The following is a 22,762-nucleotide window of genomic DNA, read 5'->3' on the forward strand; positions in this document are numbered from 1 at the left end:
TGTGCTGCATGTTTTTAAAAGTGACCTTTTCCGTGTCAACTTAGTGTCTTGTGATGCAGACACTCTCAGTAAAAACACAACATCACAAATGTGATTAAGAAACCAGGCTGTTGTGTGCACTGACCTTTGTTCCGGTGCCGTGGGCTTCAACGTACTCAACCTGCTCAGGAGTGATGTTCGCCTCCTGGTAGAGAGAATGAACCAGCCTCTGCTGCATTTCACCAGAAGGAAATGTTACACCTGAAGGACCAGCAGGAATGTGTTAGACAAAACACATGTATTATTGTATAGTATAGTATTGTATAACATACAAATTTCTATGTAACTACTACTGTTCACACTTGGTGTAAACCAACCATTTATCTAGATTATCAAAACACTTTGGAGGTAAAGCTGAGAGTGGGTGCACAAAAACAAGTCTCTCTGAAAACTGTGATAGATGTTTACAACAGACAGCAAAAGGTGATAATTTCACCTTTGTTTTCTTTTCCATGTTTGGCAGGTTTCTTTACTACCTGTCTAACGGTCTAACCTAATCATCAAATAAAATTGATGATATACTATATATACTATATACTAACTGTTTATACACACAAAAACACATAAACAAACACACACACACACAAATACATAGTCATTTCACAAGTACACCATAGCACACTGCAAACACACCTAAATACATATACAGGAAACAGACACTATTGAATTCTGTATATGAATGTATACAAAAATTATGGCACCTATTGTAAGTGAGCCACACTTACTGTAATGGCCACAATGAAAAAGCCTGATATCCATTTTACAACCAAGTTACATGCCTTGAAATGTATTTTTGTACCACATGTAATTTATTTTGACCTGAATAAAATAAGGAAAACGTGACTTAGTGACTTCTCCTTTTCAGTTGTATTGTGAGACAGCAATGAAAACATTGTTTGTGGCATCAAGACAACATGAATAATCTGCTGGACTAAAATAGAGCTGAAGCGATTTGTTGAATAATTGATCAACAGAAAATAGTTTGCCAATTGATTTGTTGTTTCAAGTCAACAGTACACACACCATTGTGACATTTGCAGGTACAGTATGTTTACATGCTGTTTAATGTGCTGCATCCTAGTGGTTAACTACCTATATCTCCTGCAAAATTATGTTAGCAGTGCACATTTCCATGGTGAATGTTTATTTTGGTTGCTCTTTCAACAAGTTAAGGTGCAGCATAAGATGAGTTCAATTTTGTAAATTCGATAAGGAGACTTTAGTGGGAAACCAAATCTGGGTTGTTTTTCAAAGTTTCTGGTTCTTGTGTTGTGTAGCAGGCTGTGTGACCGTCTGTCTATAATAGAGCAATGATGTTGCTACTGCATGGACATATGGTTTAAAATAAAGCAATAAGATTGGCTGTATGGAAACATCCTCTCAATCTTGGCAAACAGAATTGTCTTCCTGTTGCTTCATGCAAATATGGGTGGTGACATCATGAAACCAAAAAAACCTTGGGCTGTAGGAAATTATGATGCCATTTTCTGACATTTAATAGACCAAACAATTAACTGATTACAACTGACTGAATTGGAAGACCCATTTAAAATCTAATTTTTAAACCATGTAAGCTGTGAGGACCAAAGTTCTCTCACAGGCATCTTGACTATTAATTTTCATCTTAATTGACTATTTCTATAACTTCAGTAAAATCTTTGTAATGGACATTATGTTCTTGTGTCACAGCATGAGTTTAGAGCTCACAGACTCTTAGTGTCCTTCCTCACCCTGCTCTTTATACCCATCTGTGTTGTTGCCAGCATTGACCACTGTGGCATAGACCCTTTTAGCCACTGAACGCTTGGTCAGCAGCACTGCCACTGCTGCCTCAGAACGACAGTATCCATTCCCTGTATGACAGAATGATAGAAATATAAACTTTATATTGGTAAGCAAAGTACAGATAGTGTGTAAAAGTGTAAATTATAAATAATACACAGCTAAATCAATATGACTAAGATTCTAAGCAATTTGTGATGGTAAAAGAACAAGGTTTAACATTATAGAGGAGAGAGAAACACTGCTGCTGCTGCTGATAAAAAATATTGATGCATGTTACAGGTGTGATAAAACTGTACAACTGTACAAGTACTATAATATATTTAAAAGGGAACCTAAAGCAAAATTAGGCATATTTCTTTTCAGTTAGGCTGTTAGTTTATTTATACAGTACCAGTCAAAAGTTTGGAAACACTTTCTCATTCAAGGGAATGGGAAGATGTGTCCATACTTTCAACTTGATTTTGTACATTAATAATGCATTCTTAATGATAATTTGATCATTTGACTGAAAAGGTTTATTGACCATCCATACATTCACTAACTAAATTTGAGTGGTTACATTTGAGGCATTAAAAAAAATCATAAATCAGCCAGTCAAGGTCCAGGACTCTAAGTACTAAGTACTGGTTTTTAAATTCATTCAATAAATATCAGTTTATCATATTGAACTGCAAATCATTACACCTGAGCCAGACATTTGAAAACAAAATCCAGAAAATTGAACAGTATGAGAGAAGAGCCTTTTTTCTTTTTTTATTCTTTTTTTGGCATTTATTAGATACTAATAATAGAGAGCTAACAAGGTACAAGGGGGAGAGATTAACCCCTAGGCCATGGGGACACCCTGCAACTTTCTTTTACCTGAGGAGTCAAAGGACTTGCAGGTCCCCTCAGGACTGAGCATGCCCAGTTTCATGAACTGCACCGAGGTGTTTGGCTTGAGCAGCAGGTTGACTCCCCCCACCAGGGCGGCATCACAATGGCCCTGGCGAATGGCATGGAAAGCGTTTTCTAAAGCCAGCAAGCTGGAGGAACAGGCTGTGTCGATGGCGGTGCTGGGTCCTGGAAGAGGAGGGGAGAGGAGAAGAGGGGAGGATGGACTATGGATTGGAATTAGGGATCACATCTGCGGAGAAGATTCTCAGGAGTGTTTCAAACTAGTGTTTCAACTGCATGCCATGGCTAAGGCTGCACAATCCTCAAAATTAATTTTGTTAACATCAAATGTTTGGAATATTTCAACCATCATCTACATCCAGTTCTGCTTGAAAATACACATAGTGATAGACAATCATGCTCATCAATATTTTTAGTGTAATTCTGTCTGCAGTCTATGCTAGAATTATTTGCACAAAATGTACCATGACCAGTGAGTATGGCTATTTAATCAGATCAAGTTTCTGTAGCTCCACAAGTATGCCAAATGCCATCAAATGCAGAGTCTGAGTTTAGAATGTGTCTATGTCTATGTGTATCTAACATTGGTTACAACTGCACAATGTGTTGAATAGTTATGGAAACACATTTGGCATGTAAAAAAGGCTCACCCAAATAGTTTCTGTACCAAATAGGGTGATGAGTGATGATGACTGAAAGAGTAGGCTGACAGCATCTTAAACAAAGGAATCCAGGAACTTTGTAGTGCTTTGCACTGTAGGAGCTTTGAGCTGGAAGATAGATGGCCACATGGTGGTGGCATTGGATCCACATGTGCACTGACGTAGAGAGCAGCTCTGAACAGGATTTTCAGGCATCATCCTTTGGCTCAGCATCCAGAGAACAGTGACAACACAATTTGATAAACAACACAGTGCTGCTGATGTTGATGAACAGCTGTTTTAATGGTAAGGTAAAGTTTCTAGAGTGTTTATTTACTGGAAGGCATATTAATTAAGAACATTTGTAGGATTATACAATGCTTTACTTCCAAAATGTTCATGAGTAAAAGCATAGTTTACGCCTTCTATACAGATACAGACAAATTTGTGTCATGGTTTAGGTCAGTTCTAGGCCACAAAACAGTAAATTATAAACATCTGACACTGGGTAAATACCAAATATAAAATAGTCCCACATTTAGTATTTTTAAGACTTGTAATACTTGTTGACAGTACTAACAGAGTTTTTTCACAGAGTTTATTTAGGTGCGTGATCATGATGTTATGTCAGTGTAATGTCTGGGATGAGGAGGCAGATACACAGAAAGACACTGATGTACATGTGTTTTTGGCTGCACAGTGTGGAAGCAAACCTGGAAGAGAAAATACTTTTTTGATACATGCTGGTTGAGCAATATTGTTTACAACCTGTCTGATGATAATGGAAATCTCTGCCACATCAGCTACATTAAAACCATTATGTATTAGTATATGTGTTCAAAGGACAGAACGGATCTTTAATGGGGTGACGAAAAGAAGGGAACTGTTTATGTGTCAAAATAACGTTTTCAGGTTGTTTTTGTAAATATATCAACTCCTGCTCTGAGACATCCATCAAATCTCTATTTTATGATTATGCAGTTGTTGATAATAAGCACTGGCCAAAGGTTTATGACAACAGCTGTGCTGTGTGATCACAGAGAAATTCACAGAGAAGTTTATCTGTGACCATCAGTGTGTGTCATGGTGTATCATGAGCAGATATCAGACAAAAGTCCACTGTGAAAGCAGAAGGTAGGTAAAGTGAAGTCATTCCTCAAACCCTCTCCCAGACTTTCTCTACAGGAAGCACTTAATAGACAAAAGACAGACTATATGTGTGAATGTACATCTCTGTCTCTGACAGAGCAGACAACATCAATAAATAATGTTAAATATTTCCCTGATTTGACATCAGACCCTGGATTGCCGAATATGACCTATAGTTAGGCAATTTAAACCAGCATTCAGATTTTGACTGAGAAATGCAACAGCACAGTGGCTGTCAGAGTGCAGACAGCACATTCAAATACAGTAACACACAATCACAGTGACAGGCTGTAAAATATACAAGCTTCACTTTTTGCATGTAGTCGACGTGTGGCTGTCTTTTGCCCATTAGCCAACAAACTCCCTCCCTTGTCAAGTTGGGAGAAACTTTATATTCTTTTTGAAACTCTGTCTACCACAAATTCTTAATTATTTGTGTCATGTAAATTCAGCATTAAATGTAACAAATTAAGTTATTTCTTTCTTTATGAAAAAAAAAAATCCAAATCTGCATGTCAAGTGTTTTACAAAAAGTTTCAGCATAATATTTTCATGACCTTATAATATGATAAAACAAACGCTTTTCTAGAAAATATGCACTGTGTCAAGCACACTCCGAGTATATATCAAATATAAGAGCAGATGGTTTCAGGCGCACTGGGTTAATGAAAATGTCCTGTGGCAATCTGTCTGATGGCAGTGAACTGTTTTAGCTTCCATCACTGCTTCTCCTCTGAAACTGGTATCCACAAGTGATGCTTTGGGTGTTAACAAGGCAGTGCTGCATTCATTACCTCATCAAGGGAGGATAATATATGTAAGTACAAAGCAGGGACACAGTTGGGATCAGCCAAGGAATGTATCTGCCTGGGCTGCCTGGCCCAGCCTACAATTTTAGATGACTATTACTGTATATTGGTGGTGGCTCTGTGCACGTACCGTTGAAGTCAAAGAAGTAGGAGAGTCGGTTGGCCAACATGGCACGCTGGCAGCCAGTCATGCTATAGCCTAGCAGCTCCTCTGGATCCCTGCTGAACGCCTCACCAGCCTCTGAGCCACTCACCCCGATGTAGACACCCGTCTTACTGCCACGCAGTGTGGCCGGGTTCAGTCCTGCATCACAACATTTAATTGTTTTTAAACAGTCAGTATTTCATTAGACAGCCTCACTGAGATCATGAGCTCTTTTTAAACTAGACAACAGTTTAAAAAAAGTGACAGAGAAAACACAAAAAACAATTCAGTCACACTTTTTTCCAGCAAACATATACTGTGTATCTTTCCCACTGTTACTACTTTCACTCATGTCACTGTCCTTTATTGATTTGATGCTCTGAAATTTTTCATCCTGTTTCTTCACCTCCATCGATGATGGCCTCGTAGGCAATCTCTAGCATGAGACGCAGCTGGGGGTCCATGGTGTTGGCCTGTTTGGGATGGACTCCAAAGAAGGCTGCATCAAAGTGGCTTATGTCCTTCAGTTTACCATTCCTCTTTGGAAGACCGTACAGACCTGGAAAAAAGCAAAAATGGAGAAAACTAATTTTCAAAAGAATTCCTCTCAAAGGAAGTGGTAGTAAATGTAAAATTTTCATATTGATATATCAATATGATATAGATTTTGAGACATTTGGGATCCTCAGTTGGCGGCCAATTGGCTTGGATTGAGAGGGATATCAAATGGATTGGTGAAAGTGCCTGAGAGTAGAAACAAACGTAACAGGGTTTCTTCTCCTGACAACATTTTATTAAATACAAGCATGAAGCATATCTATGTTGTCTACATTGTCAGAGGTGAGTTGTATATGCAGTTCTAACACTTTATTATTGATAAAAATTTGCCATATCACTTTAGCAAAAGATAATGTTGCAGGGAGGGATGGTAAAAAAAAGAAGCAGACACAGTGAAGTGATGAAATGAAGACGTTAATTTGACAGTGACAGATTTTTCTTTAGTTTGGATGAGCTGAGAGTTTCAACACATCATCAAGGTGAAAAACACCTTTTACATGTCATAACTTTTTACTCTTCGTGTCAACCAGTTAACCTCTAGTTGGACATAGCATAAAAAAAGCCTGCTGCAAAAAAAATTCTTTTCAACAATGACTAGCTTGCTGTACATCATTCCTCATAAAGAAGGCCGTCTGTTTTTTCCCTGTTTTCTTTTTCATTTTTCTCAGTTACTTTTCTCTCTGTAACAATGCAATGACTCCCTCAGGCCATGGACCTCACGTTGCTTTATCTGTTTCCCTTTCCACTTTCCCTACTTTCCCATGATGCCTGGTGTGTGGTCTCCGCAATGTTAGCTGGCCTTGTCCAACCCTTTCAGCACTTGAATGTTAGCTTGAGATGGTTGCCAGGCACTGAGGGATGAGTCTTTTATTCACAGTGAGGAAAAAACTGCAAGCAAGAGAGGGAGAATTGGAAAGAAAACAACAGGGATGGGAAAAAGATGCGTTATTAAAACTGGCAAAATTAGAAATACAAAAGTGAATTAAGATGATCAAATATAAACAGGCCCTCGCAACTCACACAGGCCGCCAGGACAACGAGAACCCCACCAGGCCAAAAATACATTTTTTTATTGCCAAAAATAATGCCAAATATCCATTCATCCAGAAATCAATAGCGTTTGGAAGCCTCTGTGCAGTGCTGTTCCGAAACATGAGTCAACCTCTGTGACACTGCCTGGGAAACTATTGGTAGTGCACCTGCTTTTAAGGAATAGGGCAATGTGTAATGTGTGTGCGTAGCAAGTGAGTGGTTGAATGAGAGAGCGAGTGGCAGAAAAGTGACGGTGAATGCGAGCAGAAGAAAACGTTAGCAGTAAGTTGTCAATATGGCAGTAAATGTACAGTACGGGCTACCGTGTGTCAGTTAATAAATACTGCAGCTTGTCAGGACCACAAAAAGTCACATCTGTTGTTTCGCCAAGTGTTGGAAGAGTGAAGGGAGTAAGCTCCAAAGTTAGCAACAATGGGTTATCTAACCTGAAGACACTAAACAGAGAAATAGAGAATGGAGAAATGTGTGGCTGCTGAGTCCACACACCCCCACCACCCCACCCCCGCCAGGTGAAAGCAGTCAACCTAGGGGAAACACTGTGCTTCTGTTTGCTAGTAGGTGGTGCTACACAAGTGGGTCATTAATGCAGCACTACATCTAGTGGAGGTCACTTGGAGGTTCATGAGGCTCATCTGATGCATGAAGGAGTTAATACCACTTCCTGTGTCCACTACGTGGCACTAGAAAGTACCAACTAATTATATAATCATATTGCTATATATCATGGGTAGACCACACCATGTAAATTCCATCCAATTCCTGTTGTCAGTAGGTGGCTCTATGACTATGATGTGTTCAGGCCTGGACTCCAATCAAGCATGTGAAATTTGGGGTACTGGACAAAGTCCAGTGGAGTTACAACAGCTTCTTGTTTCATGGCGAAACATGCAAATTGACCGGCACGCCCTGTAAGGTGAGTTTCATGAAAACTCAAGACTTTGATAACTTTTTATCACAATGACACTGGCCAAATATGAGGTCAGTCAGATCAAATCTCTAGGAGGAGTTTGTTATGGCAAAAACTGTCAAAAATTGCAATGTAAATTCAAAATGGTTGACTTCCTGTGTGATTAGGGTATGGTTCCAAGAGGCTTTTTTAAAATCTGGATATGATACACCAAATTTCATTCATCTACATCAAATTTAAAGGTGGGGCCTCTGACTTGAAATTTTCTAGGGGGTGCCCTTGAGCCATTTTGCCACATCCAAGCCCAAGACCTATATCATTTGTCAAGTTTCACCACTTCTTATGCATGTGCAAAGTTTCATGAGTTTTCAATCATCTCCAGCCCCTCAAGAACAGCTTCCTGTTTAATGCGAATACCGCATCACCAACAGTTTTTGATGAAAACCAAAAAGCTTCACAACTTAGCATCTTTAAGGTCTTACAACTTAGCTGACCAAATTTTAGCTGGATCTGGTTAACTGGCTAGGAGTAGTTAGTAAAAGTATAGGGCCTATAACTTCCTGTTGCCCGTAGGTGGCACTATGACGATGATTAAATAGTAGATAGTAGATGCCTTTAGACTGGGACTCTTAGCAAATGTGAAAATTGGGAAAGATCTGACAATGTGGAGTCAAGTTACAATAGTTTGTTTTTTCATGTTGAAACATCGAAATTCACCACATCACCATGGTAACAGCCTTCAGTGAAAACTCACAAGCTTCACAGTATAGCATCATCATGGTCTTAAGGCTTTTCTGACCAAATTTCAGGTGGATCTGGTCAAATTGCTAGGCAGAGGTCATACAAGTACAGCACCTGCAACTTCCTGTTGCCAGTAGGTGGCACCATGACTATGACTCAGTATTGACATGTAGATGTGTTCAGGCCAGGACTCTTATCAAGCATGAGAAATTTGGGGCAGGTTCGACAATTCCTCCCATAGACTGCCATTATAAATTTTAATACTTCAAAAAATTATATAAAATCATTGAAACATGTCACAACAGGGGTGTTGCAAGGTCTATTTTAGGGGGGCTTTAGCCCCTCATAAACTTTCTTTAGCCCCCCCAAAATAAATGTACATTATTAGTTTGAATCATCAATAGCTTTCTCTCATTCATTTTTCATTTCATTCATTAAAATCGATCAAATTGTGCCATTGCATCTTCAAATTCACAATGTACCTAAAGCACCGGGTGCTAGGACCTGGGAGAGGCTGCTGCTGCTCTAGTCCTGCGTTTCCATTGGCTGTGCTGCCCACTCTGCAATTCCTGTACCATCTTTGGAAGAGATTGTAACGGTAGTCAGAAACTACTGAAGTTGTGACAAGATGTTGGCTAAAACTTTACCAAGATAAACATAATATACAGAGTGAAATAGTAAGTAGTTACAGAGTGAGTATACCTTGATCCAATGTGAATTTGTATTAAATAATGGTCAATGTAGTTAGCTATAAAGTTACTCGTTTGATACTTGCTTGACATTAGCTACATTAGCTAAATTTAGGTTTAAGTGAGGAAAAGACAAGAGGATAGGCTATATAACACTACCATTATACACCAGAAACCCCTTATATCATCACAGTTACAGTGATCAATCGCTTATATGGATTAATAAGCTCAGGACAGAATCATTCCTATACAAATGCTGTTTCAGTAATTCCCACTTACAGTGTTCATTTTGGGTCTTTTCATACATGAAAATATGGGGAAAAAAGTTAAAATTAAGATCACGCTATTTTTATTTTTACTCCCATGATACACATATGATATTGTAATTAGCAGCTGCAGCACCATTATCCGGGGTGCGGAGGTGCGGGGTGTGGGTGTGTTTATTAGTAACCACCGTGAAACAATCAGAAAAAAACATTTTCTTCCTCTCATTCACTGGCTTTCACGCTCACACTGTTGCTCTCCTCATCCACTCTCTAGCTCAATTGACCACTGCTTCTTTCTCTCTCTCTCTGTCTCTGTCTCTCTCTCTCTGCTCACTTGGGCGTGCTCTCTCTTTCTCTCATCTTAAAATGAGTCAGGAAGGTGTCAGCAGTGAAACAGCTGTACTGTATTTTGAAATAGCTACAGTAAATAGCAAAGCTGGCCATTTCATTACTTATTTATTCATGTAACAAATATGCAAATATCAATTAGATGATAATCTGCATGAGAAATAAAGAAAAAGAAAAAAAATGGTTATAATAATCATTTGCTTATGGTGCTTAATTTGACCCATGATCACTATAAGCGATTTCCACTGTACTAACTAGCTGACGAGCCAGCCAGCCAAAGTGTGAACAAGCAAAGGAGATGTTATTGACAGCTCTTTACATACTTTGCTTTTATATGCCTCTTAAATATTTCAAAACAATCATATCAGTAGGCATAGTTTATTGTTTATAATTAGTTAATGTAAGTGAAAAGGTCACATTGTGTTGATCATAATGCAATTTTATATCCCTCAATTCCTCAACCTGTAGATGGATATACGAAATTTCTTCAGAAAAGGTGGCAGCTCCACCAAAGGCCAGTCAGGTGAGAAGATTTCGCCAGTTCAGACAAATACAAATTTAAACTGGTTGATCACTCATTAAGCCTCGAGTTCTTGTAAATCTGAGTTTAATAAAATAAAGTGTTTCTAAAAACAGGCAATGAGAGGGAGAGGAGAAAGATGGAGGAGACTGACAGGGCTGAAGGAGCAGGTCTGATGGAGGTTAGTGATCAAGAAGAAAGTGAATGGAAAATAACAAAACATAAGAGGTTAGCTCCATGGTTTAACTCCCAAACCTGCAAATTAAAACAAATATCACGAAAATTGGAAAAGATTTGGCATTCCACCAAACTAGAAGAATCTCGCTCAGTCTGGCAGGATAGTCTTAAATCATATAGGATGGCCCTCTGTAATGCCAGAGCCACCTATTACTCATCATTAATAGGGGAGAATAAAAACAGCCCTAGGTTTCTTTTCAGCACTTTGGCCTGGCTGACAAAGAGTCATAACTCTATTGATCCATATATTCCAGTGGCTCTGGGTAGTAATGGCTTAATGAGCTTCTTTAATGATAAAATACTAACTATTACAGACAAAATTCATCACCATCTACCCTCAACAGGCACCGATTTATCCACAAACACAGGAACCTTAGAAACAGCTGTGAAACCTGAGATATATTTGGACTGTTTTTCACCAATTGACCTTTCTGGATTAACTTCAACGATCTAAACCATCAACCTGTCTCTTAGACCCCATCCCAACTAGGGTGCTTAAGGAAGTCTTAGTCTTAATTAGCACTTCTTTATTAGATATGATCAACCTGTCTTTAGTAACAGTCTATGTACCACAGTCCTTTAAAGTAGCTGTAATTAAACATATTCTTAAGAAGCCTACTCTTGATCCAGGCGTCTTAGCTAACTATAGACCTATATCTAACTTTCCATTTCTTTCAAAGATCCTCGAGAAAGCAGTCGCCAATCAGTTATGTGACTTTCTACATAACAATAGTTTATTTGAGGATTTTCAGTCAGGATTTAGAGTGTATCATAGCACAGAGACAGCACTGGTAAAAGTTACAAATGATCTCCTAACTACATCGGACAGGGGACTTCTCTCTGTGCTTGTCTTGTTAGATCTTAGTGCTGCATTTAACACAACTGATCATTAAATCCTATTACAGAGACTGGAAAATGTAATTGGCATTGAAGGAACTGTATTAAGCTGGTCTAAGTCCTATTTATCCGATTGATTTCAGTTTGTACATGTTAATGAATCCTCCATGAAGGCAAAAGTTAGACATTGAGTTCCACAAGGTTCTGTACTTGGACTAATAGTATTCACCTTGTATATGCTTCCTTCAGGTAATATTATTCGGAAACACTCCATCAATTTTCATTGTTATGCAGATGATACCCAAATATATTTATCAATGGAGCCAGATGAGACCATCGATTGCCGATCACGCCGGCGTGATCAAATGACGTGTCTGTTTCAGGATGTCATGGCATAAAAACAAAGTCACATTAAGTGTTGCTGTCAACTTCTGTCCAAAGTGCTGGCTTGAAACTCTTTGCCAGTTTTTGTTTGGTGTTGATAAACCAAGTAAAAATGGAGATACGTTGATATAAAAATCATGTTTACAAATGTGTAAAAGCGTGCAAGATGGGACGGGGCAGACGTCGCATTTATTTTATATCTTCGTCATTTTTGTCATATGACGAAATGGAAAAATGCTTGAATCTGCTGATCGTGCTCCACAGATTCAACATTTCAGGAAGGGAGGATTGCCAACTGTGAAGAGCACCTACGGAGGAGAAATACGGGAGAGAGAGGGAAGTGGGCGAGAGAGAGAAGCGGGAGAGAGAGAGAGAAGCGGGAGAGAGAGAACAAGAGACGTGAGGAGATATTGAGATAATTTTCCGAAGATTTGGAGTTTTTGAGTTGGAAAAATGAAGCGAACGCTTAACATAAGCCAAGCCATAAAGTTGTTTTTTCAAGAGGAAGACGCTGATGACAGCTCATTGTCGGAATCAGAGAGCAACGACCAGTTGGGTTGAGCTTTTTCTCTCAACCTAACTGTTTGAGAGAGGGGGGAGTGAGGAGAGAGACACAGAGAAGCATAATAACAACAATAATAACAATAACAGTGATAATAATAATAGAGATATGACTAATAATAATAGCAATACTAACCAGAGGTGTCAAGGCAAGACACCTACAACTTTTGAAGAGTGGCACAGCTGAAAAAGAAAAAAATGCCTATGGCTACCCCTGCTTTTTGTTGTAAATAGTTCTCTATAGTTTGATTTTATCTCAGTGTTACCTTTACATATTATATCTGCACTATTTGGGAACCTCACTACACTCTGGGAATGCAAGGCCTGTAATATAGTTCTATGTCTAATAGTTTATATCAACTAATTTGAAGAGTGGCATAGCTAAAAAGTAAAAAACGCCTATTGTTACATCTGCTTTTTGTTGTAAATAGATGTATATAGATTGATTTTATCTCAGTGTTACCATTATATGTTCAAATTTGCAACATGTGTTTACAATTGCAACCTTTAAAATGCTTTGTTGAACATGTTTGTGTTTCTTATAGAGAAAGTACTACAATTTTCCAAATCGGATTTTATGTATTTTGTGTGTTTTTTGGTTCAATATGATGATATAGTATGTCAAAGTGAAAAATAATTGTCTGGTCATATAGGTGATGTGCTGAAAAGAAGGATACCAAACATTGGCATGTTAAACATTTTTTAAAGTGATATATAAAGGCAAATTCAAAAGTATGCAAAAACGGCCAAAATAGCCCAAGACTCCTAAGGGTTAAAGAGCTCATAGTACCCTATTATCCCACTAGAACACTGCGCTCCCTGAATGCAGGCATACTTGTGGTTCCTACAGCTTCCAAAAGTAGAACGGGAGGCAGAGCCTTCAGCAATCAGGCTCCTCTCCTGTGGAACCATCTTCCAGATTCAGTCCAGGGGGCAGACACCCTCTCTACATTTAAGAGAAGGCTTAAAACTTTCCTTTTTGATAAAACTTATAGTTAGCGCCGACCAAGCATGCCCTGGACCAGCCCTTAGTTATGCTGCTATAGGCCTAGGCTGCCGGGGGACTTCCCTTGATGCACTGAGCTCCTCTCTCCTCCTCTCCATCTGCATGTATTCATATACCATTACTGCATGTTACAAACTTGACTTCGTCCCTGGAGTTTGCACACAAAGCACCCCAAGGACCAGTCTCTGGTCTGTGGCCGTGAGGATGTCCTTCTCTAGCAGTCACTGCTGTTTGTCACTGCTGTTTGTTGTTGCTAGTCATGTATCTATTGTTATTGTTGTTCTTCCTTCTTCTCTGCCCCCTCCCACCCCCTCTTTCTTCCTCTCTAAACCCAACTGGTCAAAGCAGATGGCTGCCCACCTAGAGCCAGGTTCTGTTTGAGGTTTCTTCCTGTGAAAGGGGAGTTTTTCCTTACCACTGTTGCCAAGTGCTTGCTCACAGGGGAATTGTTGGGTCTATGTAAATTAAAGAGTTCGGTCTAGACCTGCTATGTGGAAAGTGCCCTGAGATGACACTTGTTGTGAGTTAGCGCTATATAAATAAAACTGAATTGAATTGAACTGAATATGGTGTTTTTTTATTAATGACAACAAGGTGGGGCTATTGGTGCCATGGTTCAGAATGCCATGCGATTCTCATGGAGAACTTGTATACCAAGTTTAATTTCATTAAAGACAAGAGAATGGCAAAAATATCACGTTATAATGTTAATTTAACGCCCCCTTTTGATAGAATTGTATGTATGAAATTTTACACACTTGTTCAATATGACTTTCTGTACAACATTTCAAAATTTGGTTGCAATCCAATTCAGTATTGAGGAGTGATGGCCAATTAAAAGCATCAGGTCATGCCTTCAAAACAAAACGGTATGGGATATCGAAAAAGGAGCTAATAAGTTTTGTCCGGGATGCTCTTAATATAGTATGTACCAAGTTTGGTGAAGATTAGATGAAATATGTGCCAGCAAAAGCAAAAAAATGTTTATCAAAAATCCACAATGACAGATTTTTTTTTTTTTAGGTGGAAATGGTCGATTATGCGAATCGGAATCATCCAAGGTACACATTGTGCAAATATTGTTTTGATAAACCTTACAATTCATGAGTTATATACCAAAATGTAAAATATGTAATAACTGACCATATGGTGACACTATTGGTATCAGGTTTTAATATCTTAAGTATTGGCATACAGGACACCTGTCTGTAAAGCATGAATACTTCAGCACTTTTAGTTTTTGAGATATCAACTTTCAAACATTCCTCCCATAGAGTTTCCATTATAAATTTTAATATTTAAAAAAAATTATATAAAATCACTGGAATACGCTAGAAAGAAGAAAAGTAACAAGGAACATTTGAATGGTTTCTGTCGCCCAAAGTATGCAAAAGTAGTCAGCGACCAAAAAAAATGAGCTAAGTACAATAAAAGCGAACATCTGCTGAGTGAGCTGCACAGATTGACAGTTGAATGGTTTTTATGGCACAAAGTATGTAGCAGTTGAAAGGAGCCAAAAAATGTACGGACGACAGAATAATAACTAGAAAATGCAATTTCTGTAGAAATTGTGTGTGATTGCTGAAAGCTGATTTAGATTGCATTACTGGAAGCTGAATTCTATTGAAAAATCTACCAAGAGTAAAATCAGCTACAGGTGGAACTGAACCTACACTCTCATGTTTATAAGTCACACATGCTACGCACCGAGCTAACATCACACAACAATGCCAGACCAGATTTTAGTGTTTAGAATTACAACTTCATGAAATATATCAGTTGTAATTTTTCAGACTATTATGTGCATGTGTCTGTACATGACAGTATCTGATGTTGTTTTTGTATGAATTGTTTTATTGTGTTTCTGAGGTGAAGACAATTTTGAACTGTAAATGAAAACTGAATGTTTGAGGTGACCAACAGTTTTAAACTGAGAAAGAGGGGTTTTATCACAAGGACTGTGTACTGCAGTCTCAATTAGCAGATTGACAGCACCTGTGGGCGTGTGCATTTTTTCACCTTCAACTCTACTGAGTTCTGCTCTAAACAGGGTTTGAACTCACAATCTTTAGATCTAAAAGGAACTCTAATGTGACATGATCTTAAACCACTGGACTACTCAGACATGCTTTATGTGACAGGAAAAGATGTGTTTAACAAGCATATCAATGTACATTTTAGGTAATGATATTTAAGAGAACTGGAGTCTAATTGAATTATTGTGTATAATAAAGATGTAAAGCAACTTTGTACATGAGAGCAATATTATGAGGAGTACTGCAATGAGTTGGTATTGAACACACAGCTTTGTTGTCTAAGGGAGAAAGGTGTTCTAAACCACTGACGTGACAGACATTCCCTATTATGAGAAGAAAAAATCTCCATTTTGATGATGAAAATGTATTTGTCTCAAACTAGAGCTTGGGGCCCAGAGATTTGTGCATCATTAGTAAAAGCAATACTAGCTTACCATGAGATTCAATGATATGTGTAAAAAGTGTTTGAAGGAAGAGAGAATCTGTAAGTTAAAGAAACTGGAGTGAGAGGAGACACACATCCTGCAGACTGTATTGCAGTCAATGAGAGCGGGACAGGGACTCCCTATCAATTAAGGTTTAGATCTCGAAAACTATAAGTCCAATGTGAAATGTATTTACATTTGGAATTTTTTTCTGGTCTAAAAATATCTGTGCTCTCCATTGTGCCTGATCACATTACACAATGGTGTGACTTGACAGCAGCTGTAAAACCCCTGACTTTGGACTTAAATTGCTGCAAAACTACTAAAAATATCACTTAACAATCTGATAACTTTGAAAATTCAAAGTTATGTGAACATTTTATAGTTTGAATGGCATCTGTAGGATAAGGAATGTCCATGCAGTTGAGTCTCAAAGTGACAAAGGCTCCAACTCAGTTTGACAGTTAGACTGCCATTATAAATTTTAATGCTTTAACAAAATATATAAAATCACTGTAAGATGTTACAATAAAATACAATACAAGCAAACATCTGCTGAATGAGCTGCACAGATTAAAATTGCTTTCAGCAATCACACAATAATAAAGATTTGAAGAACAAAACTAGAAAACTAACTAGAAAATGCAATTTCTGAAGAAACTGCATGTGATTGCTGAAAGCTGATTTAGACTGTACTGCTGAACGCTGAATAGTATTGAAAAATGTAAAATTGCACATAGGTGAAATTAAATTTACTATCTCACATTTGTAAGACAGCCATGTTATGCACTGAGCTGACACATCGAACAGCATGATATACTATGATATGAGGAGAAATGCACTGAGCTGGTATGGAACCCAGAATCTTGTAATTTACCAAGGAAAGCTGACCATTAACAAGGCTTAACCACTGAGCAAGCTAGGGATCCCTGAAACACAGAGAACAAATTCACATTTTGTTGAGGAAAAATTGATTTGCCTAAAACAAAGCTTCTAAAGTCAGAAATTTGTATATCATTAGTGGGAGGAGATCTTGCAGAACATGAGGATGTATAACATGTACAAAGTGTTCGAAGAAAGAGAGAACCTGTAAGTTTAAGAAACAGGAGTGAGAGGAGATTAACAGCCTGCAGACTATATTGCAGTCAGTGAGAGTGTGACAGTGACTCCCTATCAATTAAGGTTTAGATCTCAAAAACTATAAGCCCCAATACAATTTCTGAAGAAATTGTCTGTGATTGCTGAAAGCTGATTTACATTGCATTGCTGGCGAATAGTTCTGAAAAATCTAGGGTAACATTTCCTCTGGGTGGGATTGAACCTGCAACCTCATGTTTGTGAGGCAGACATACTAAGCTACCGTCACACAACAATGTGAATTCAGATTTCTCCATTTAGACTTTTAAAAATACCTAATTTTTTAATAGTTTTCTTGACAATAATGTGTGTGTTTGTTATATTTTTTTCATATGTATTGTTTGTTTGCGTTTGTGAGATAAAGACAGTTTTGAATTGTGAATGAAAACTGAAGGGTTGAGGTCACTAAGAGTTAAAAACAGCGAAAGAGAGGGGGAGAGGGGTCTTATCAGAAGGATTGTGTTTAGTAATCTCAATAAACAGGAGCACCTGTGTGTGTTCCATTTTTTTCACCATCAATTGCACTGAGTGGTGCCCTTAGCAGGGTTCGAACTAACAACCTTTGGATCTAAAAGGGACAAAGAGGTGGCATGATGAATATCATATAAATATTCTACATAATACGTATAGAATATTTATTTAAAATCACTGACACAAATACAAGCCCACATCTGCTGAATGAGCTGCACAAATGGAAAAGGGCCAAAAAAGAAAATACAATTTCTGTAGAAATCACATGTGATTACTGAAAGCTCATTTTGATTGCATTGCTGGAAGTTAGGCTAATGGTATTGAAAAATCTAACTAATCTAACCTAATCTAATCTAACATGTCACACAACAATGTGAATTCAGATTTCTCTGTTACTCCTGACACTTTTCTTGGCAATTATGTGTATGTGTTTGTGCATGCAAATATCTGATGTTGTTTTTGTACGTATTGTTTGTGTTTGTGAGATAAAGACAGTTTTGAATTGTGAATGAAACCTGAATGTTGTGCTGTGTGCTTCTGCATTTATTTCACCATCAGCTCAAATGAGTGCTGCCTTTAGCAGGGTTTGAACTTACAACCTTTGGATCTAAAAGGGACACAGAAGTGGCCTGATCTTAAACCAGTAGACTACTCAGACACACTTTGTTACAGGAAAAAATGACTTAAACATGCATTTCAGGTAATAATATTAAATCGCACTCAAGTCACATTGAATGATGGTACGTGATAATATCCAAAGCAACTTTGTTCATAAGAGCAATATTATGAGGAGCACTGCAAAGAGCGGGTATCAAAATCAGAAGCTTTTCATCTAATGGGGACAGCAGACCATGAGAACAGTGTTCTAAACCACTAAGCCATCAGACAATCCCTGAAATGGGAGAAAAAGTTCCCATTTTGTTAGGGAGAAATTTATTTGCCTAAAACTAGAGCTTGTAGCCCAGAGATTTGAACATCATTAGTGGCAGCAGGATTAGTTTACCATGAGAGTGTATATGTGTACAAAGTGTTTGAAGGAAGCATTCACACTAATTATAAGAATAAATAAGAAGATAATGAGAATAAACTCTTTATTGCTGACAGCAATCACACAGTAAAGATTTGAAGAACAAAACTGTGAATCCTTTCAGCATTAACACTAATAATAAAGATCTGAAGAACAAGTGTGAATGCTTCAGCATGCATCAGCATCCACACTAAATAATAACGATTTGAAGAACAGAAGTGTGAATGCATCAGCATTCACACTTCAAACAAAGCTGTCATTCTCTGCTCCATGTGGCACAGAAATGCATTTCTGACCCTGAGCAATCAATCAAATTCAGCTTTAGAAGTGGACTCACCTGGTGTCCACCGCCGGTCGTCCTCTGTCACCATGTCCACTCCATTGATGAGGTTTTCCCAGAATTCCTCCAGGTTGTTGGATTCAGGCAAACGGCCTGATATCCCTGCTATGACTATCTCATCCATGCTGAATTACTGTGAACGGAAAGAGAGAAATGTGTCAACAATAAGAGGCGTAGACATTTTTATACACACTGATGGATGTGATCAGTACTATTTTAGCTGATCCAAACAGGTGAAAATCAAGTTCTAAATTCAAACAGGCATGCTATTCTGTATTTAAGATGAATACTATGCCTTGAGGGCTTCCCCTTAAATATTGATAATTTGTATCAGCATTTGAGAAGCTCAAAAGTCAGTGCATATTTTTTTATTCATTTTTATACATGCACATACACACGGGAAGACAGCATGGCTGCTACCTTAACATACCTAGTCTTGTCTAAAAATGATTTAACTACAAAACTAACTGTAATGGGAACAGCGAGAGGAGCTCCAAAGCTCTCAGCTCTGGTGTTGAATGGTAGCGAAGTTGGCTAAGCTACTGTACTTTTGAACCAGACACTGGTACAATCTCCTCTACTATCCAGTGTTATTGACTCTCAGCTGACAGTGCTGTCAGCAGCTGGGCAGGACAGGCTCTGTGGTGCGCTTGGATTTTAATGCTGTTCTGCAGGTGAACTGGACTGTTCTGTAACTGGACAGCAGCCATATTTATAAAAACAAATAAAATAAAGCAGGGACAGGAACAAATTAAAATACATAAATCAAATATCATTAGCGGACACAAATGATGTAGCCTCCTCAACATTCTGCACAAACAGCATCCAGATAAATTTAGTCTTATGTCTAAGATTATTATTTTCTAATGTACTATTGAAGAAATATCAGACTGCACTACCCTACTATTCTATTCTAAATCTGGAACCACTTAGTTAAACTGAATACAAGCTTTAACCAATGGCTAAAGCTTTTCTTTGCATCATTTACAGAATATCCCATTTTGATTATTGAAAACAAAAATCACACTAAATCTTAACACTAAATATTTTTTAATTGCAAAGCTTCACAAATTGTTAAATCTGCCTCTGGATCCTAGTCTGTATTTTTAAAAATGCCCTCTCTTGCAAATGAAATCCTATAATAATAGAATTTCTGAATACATGTGTGGCTTCCCAGTAAGCTGATATTTTGGATTGCTAGCTCGGTGAATACATCAGTCACATTTCATCAGTGCAATACTCACTGATCTATTGTACAAATAATACAGTCAGTCAGCTGATGCAACAGGAAAATGTGGAATAGCCAAATGCTTTGAATTTTTTTATTACAACAAAGTGTGAAATGTGATTATTTTTAAAAAAAGGTCCTTCTGGCAGTAATTCTATTGTATTAATTCACACTACAGATGCTTCAGTATTGAAGTATACAGTATGTAACTGTGTTGGAATCGACTGGCAAGTTTGGAGAAGAGTGGTCCCTCTGAGCATGCACGAAAGAGCAATTACAGCAGACAATGTAGTCTGTGTACATGAGTGCACAAATCCATGTTGTAGTGTGTGTGTGTGTGTGTGTGTGTCTTGGTCTTTGTTCCTTGTTTCTAGGCCAAGCCTTTTCGTGTCAACAAGGCCAGACTCTTCCGTCAACCAATGAGCTAGCAGCTTGGGACAGAGCGACTCTAAAGTAAAGCATGTCACATTCTCAAAGAAGTCGTCCTTCCATCATCCTACCCTTATGGAATACTTTAGAGATGTTCAGAGCACACTCCACACCACAAACCTCCAGAACACCTTCATATGGGTGGGTCATTATCATCTTGGAAGAGAGCAGACCCGCCCATCAGGACAGAGATGTTCAATCACAGGATAAAGGCAGTCATGCAAAATAACTGCATTCTCTTCTCACCACACATGCACTCAACCAGTTGTCGAGAATAACTGAAAAATGACTATGGTTTTTGCTAAACACTCAAATGTGCATTATGGTATTCCTGTCTTTGCAGCTGTCAAACTATTCTTTATGAAGGTCTCAAACTGTTGGTTTCTGTTTCAGTATCTAGAAGTCTAAGATTCACAAAGGTCAGATAATGTGGTAGACAGAATGAGGGATATAATATTTTTAATTTTTCATTTCTAAATGTAAAAATGCAGGCCATGACAATCAATCTATGAGCCTAGGTAGCAGCACTGATGATAAATTAAACAACAAAATATCATAATTAACAGAGACGTATTTTGAAACACATGATCTATGAACATCAACATTCTGGATATTAGACTGCTTAGCACATCCAGCTGTCCTGGACTCTTCTGTGGATCGGTAGCTGAAGGGATCTTGGCTCGAGGATGCACTGGCCTGGGATTAGACCTGATGATGCACCTTCAGTACAATATCTAGCCTTACATGACCCTGATCACACACTAACACCCTGCACATGACTGTGAGCTGCAAGTTGGGCTGGTCAATACACATATCTATACAGTTATTCAGCACTCGATAAACTGGTGTGTCTGTCCACTGCTGCCTCATGCTGTAATGACTGTTATTACAAATTATATTCAACAAAGATGACTATCTTCATTGTCTTCTACAGTTATCCCTTACTGCACTCCCACCAGCCCTAACATTCTGAATATTAGACTGTTTGACTCATACAGCAGCACCCCACAACAAGATCTGACTTGTCACACAGTCATGGACCGAACACAATACAGACAAAAGCTAAACTATATCACATGATACTCTTCCTTGAAGAAGATAAACTTGTTCCTGGATTGCAGAGTTAAAGCCAGATCAGTTTCTCTTTCATACACACTTAGTCTCCCTAAAGGAACAAAACTTGTGAAAACACATTTCATATCCTCCAACTGACATGAGTAGAATGTCTCATCTACAAGTTAAAATTAACTCATTCACAGTACTTCTATGTGATTTAATGTTTTTTTTCTTTGCTCTATCTGAAAAGTGCCCTGAGATAACATCTGTTGTGATTTGAAGCTATATAAATAAAACTGACTTGACTTCACTTGACTTGACCACTTTGGCCTCCAAAAACTGTTCGTTAGGCACAGCAGCAAAACAGACAATCAGTCATGGCAAGTCACTGTCAGCCCACATACACACACACAGAGTGACTGAGACCTGAATGACAAACTAGATTCAATAATCAGGTCGTATCTAACGTTATAATATTAGTCAAAAGTTAAGTTGCTTTCTACAAGAGAGCTAGTGTTTTTTTTCGAGTAACTTCTGTTCATCACTTGTAAAATGAAACAGCCTGTGCAGTTAAATGAATCGATCTTAATTAACAGTAAAGAGCTACAGTATTAAATAAATAGTCTTGCATTATGTTTGAATCATTATTGTTCAGAGAATGTGGAGCTTAACAGTTCATTTATGGATTTAGTAAAGTTCTGGTGAGGATGTTAGGCTTACAGGTCCAATGTGTAGAATTTGGCATCTAGTGGAACGGACTTGGCAGAAATGGAATATAATATTCATAAGTATGTTTTAATTAGTGTATGATCACCTGAAAATAAGAATTGTTGTGTTTTCATTACTTCAGGCACTTTCCCCTCCAGGATTACTTTCCTCTCTCTGTCATGTCACCATCACTCTGGCTCAGCTGAACTTTCCAGTAAAAAATGTAAGTTTCTCAGTGTTACTGTCAGTTGCCTTAGAAAGTTGGATTTGTTCGGGTTTCTGTGTTTCTGACGGAGAACCTGCTGCTTTTGGTTAACACCACATCTCGGTAGG

At 38.1% G+C, this 22,762-nt stretch overlaps 1 protein-coding gene across 5 annotated transcripts in view; it reads right to left on the reverse strand.

The window, feature by feature from the left end:
• fasn (fatty acid synthase) overlaps positions 1-22,762 on the reverse strand; it is a 78,409-nt gene that overhangs the window by 53,834 nt on the left and 1,813 nt on the right. For 2 of the 5 annotated variants that reach the window (XM_044338721.1, XM_044338720.1), the window contains exons 2-7: positions 19,006-19,141; positions 5,872-6,024; positions 5,451-5,624; positions 2,686-2,886; positions 1,770-1,892; positions 125-240 (exon numbers count right to left, since the gene is read on the reverse strand). In XM_044338721.1, the coding sequence (XP_044194656.1) occupies positions 125-240; positions 1,770-1,892; positions 2,686-2,886; positions 5,451-5,624; positions 5,872-6,024; positions 19,006-19,132 (894 nt within the window). In that variant the 5' untranslated portion in view covers positions 19,133-19,141. Of the gene's footprint in view, positions 1-124; positions 241-1,769; positions 1,893-2,685; positions 2,887-5,450; positions 5,625-5,871; positions 6,025-6,743; positions 6,912-9,206; positions 9,303-19,005; positions 19,142-22,762 lie in introns of those variants that run through there. The other 3 variants (XM_044338722.1, XM_044338724.1, XM_044338723.1) reach the window with 3 other exon arrangements.

The sequence above is a fragment of the Thunnus albacares genome, chromosome 20 (assembly GCF_914725855.1).
Source record: "Thunnus albacares chromosome 20, fThuAlb1.1, whole genome shotgun sequence".
Classification (NCBI taxonomy): domain Eukaryota; kingdom Metazoa; phylum Chordata; class Actinopteri; order Scombriformes; family Scombridae; genus Thunnus; species Thunnus albacares.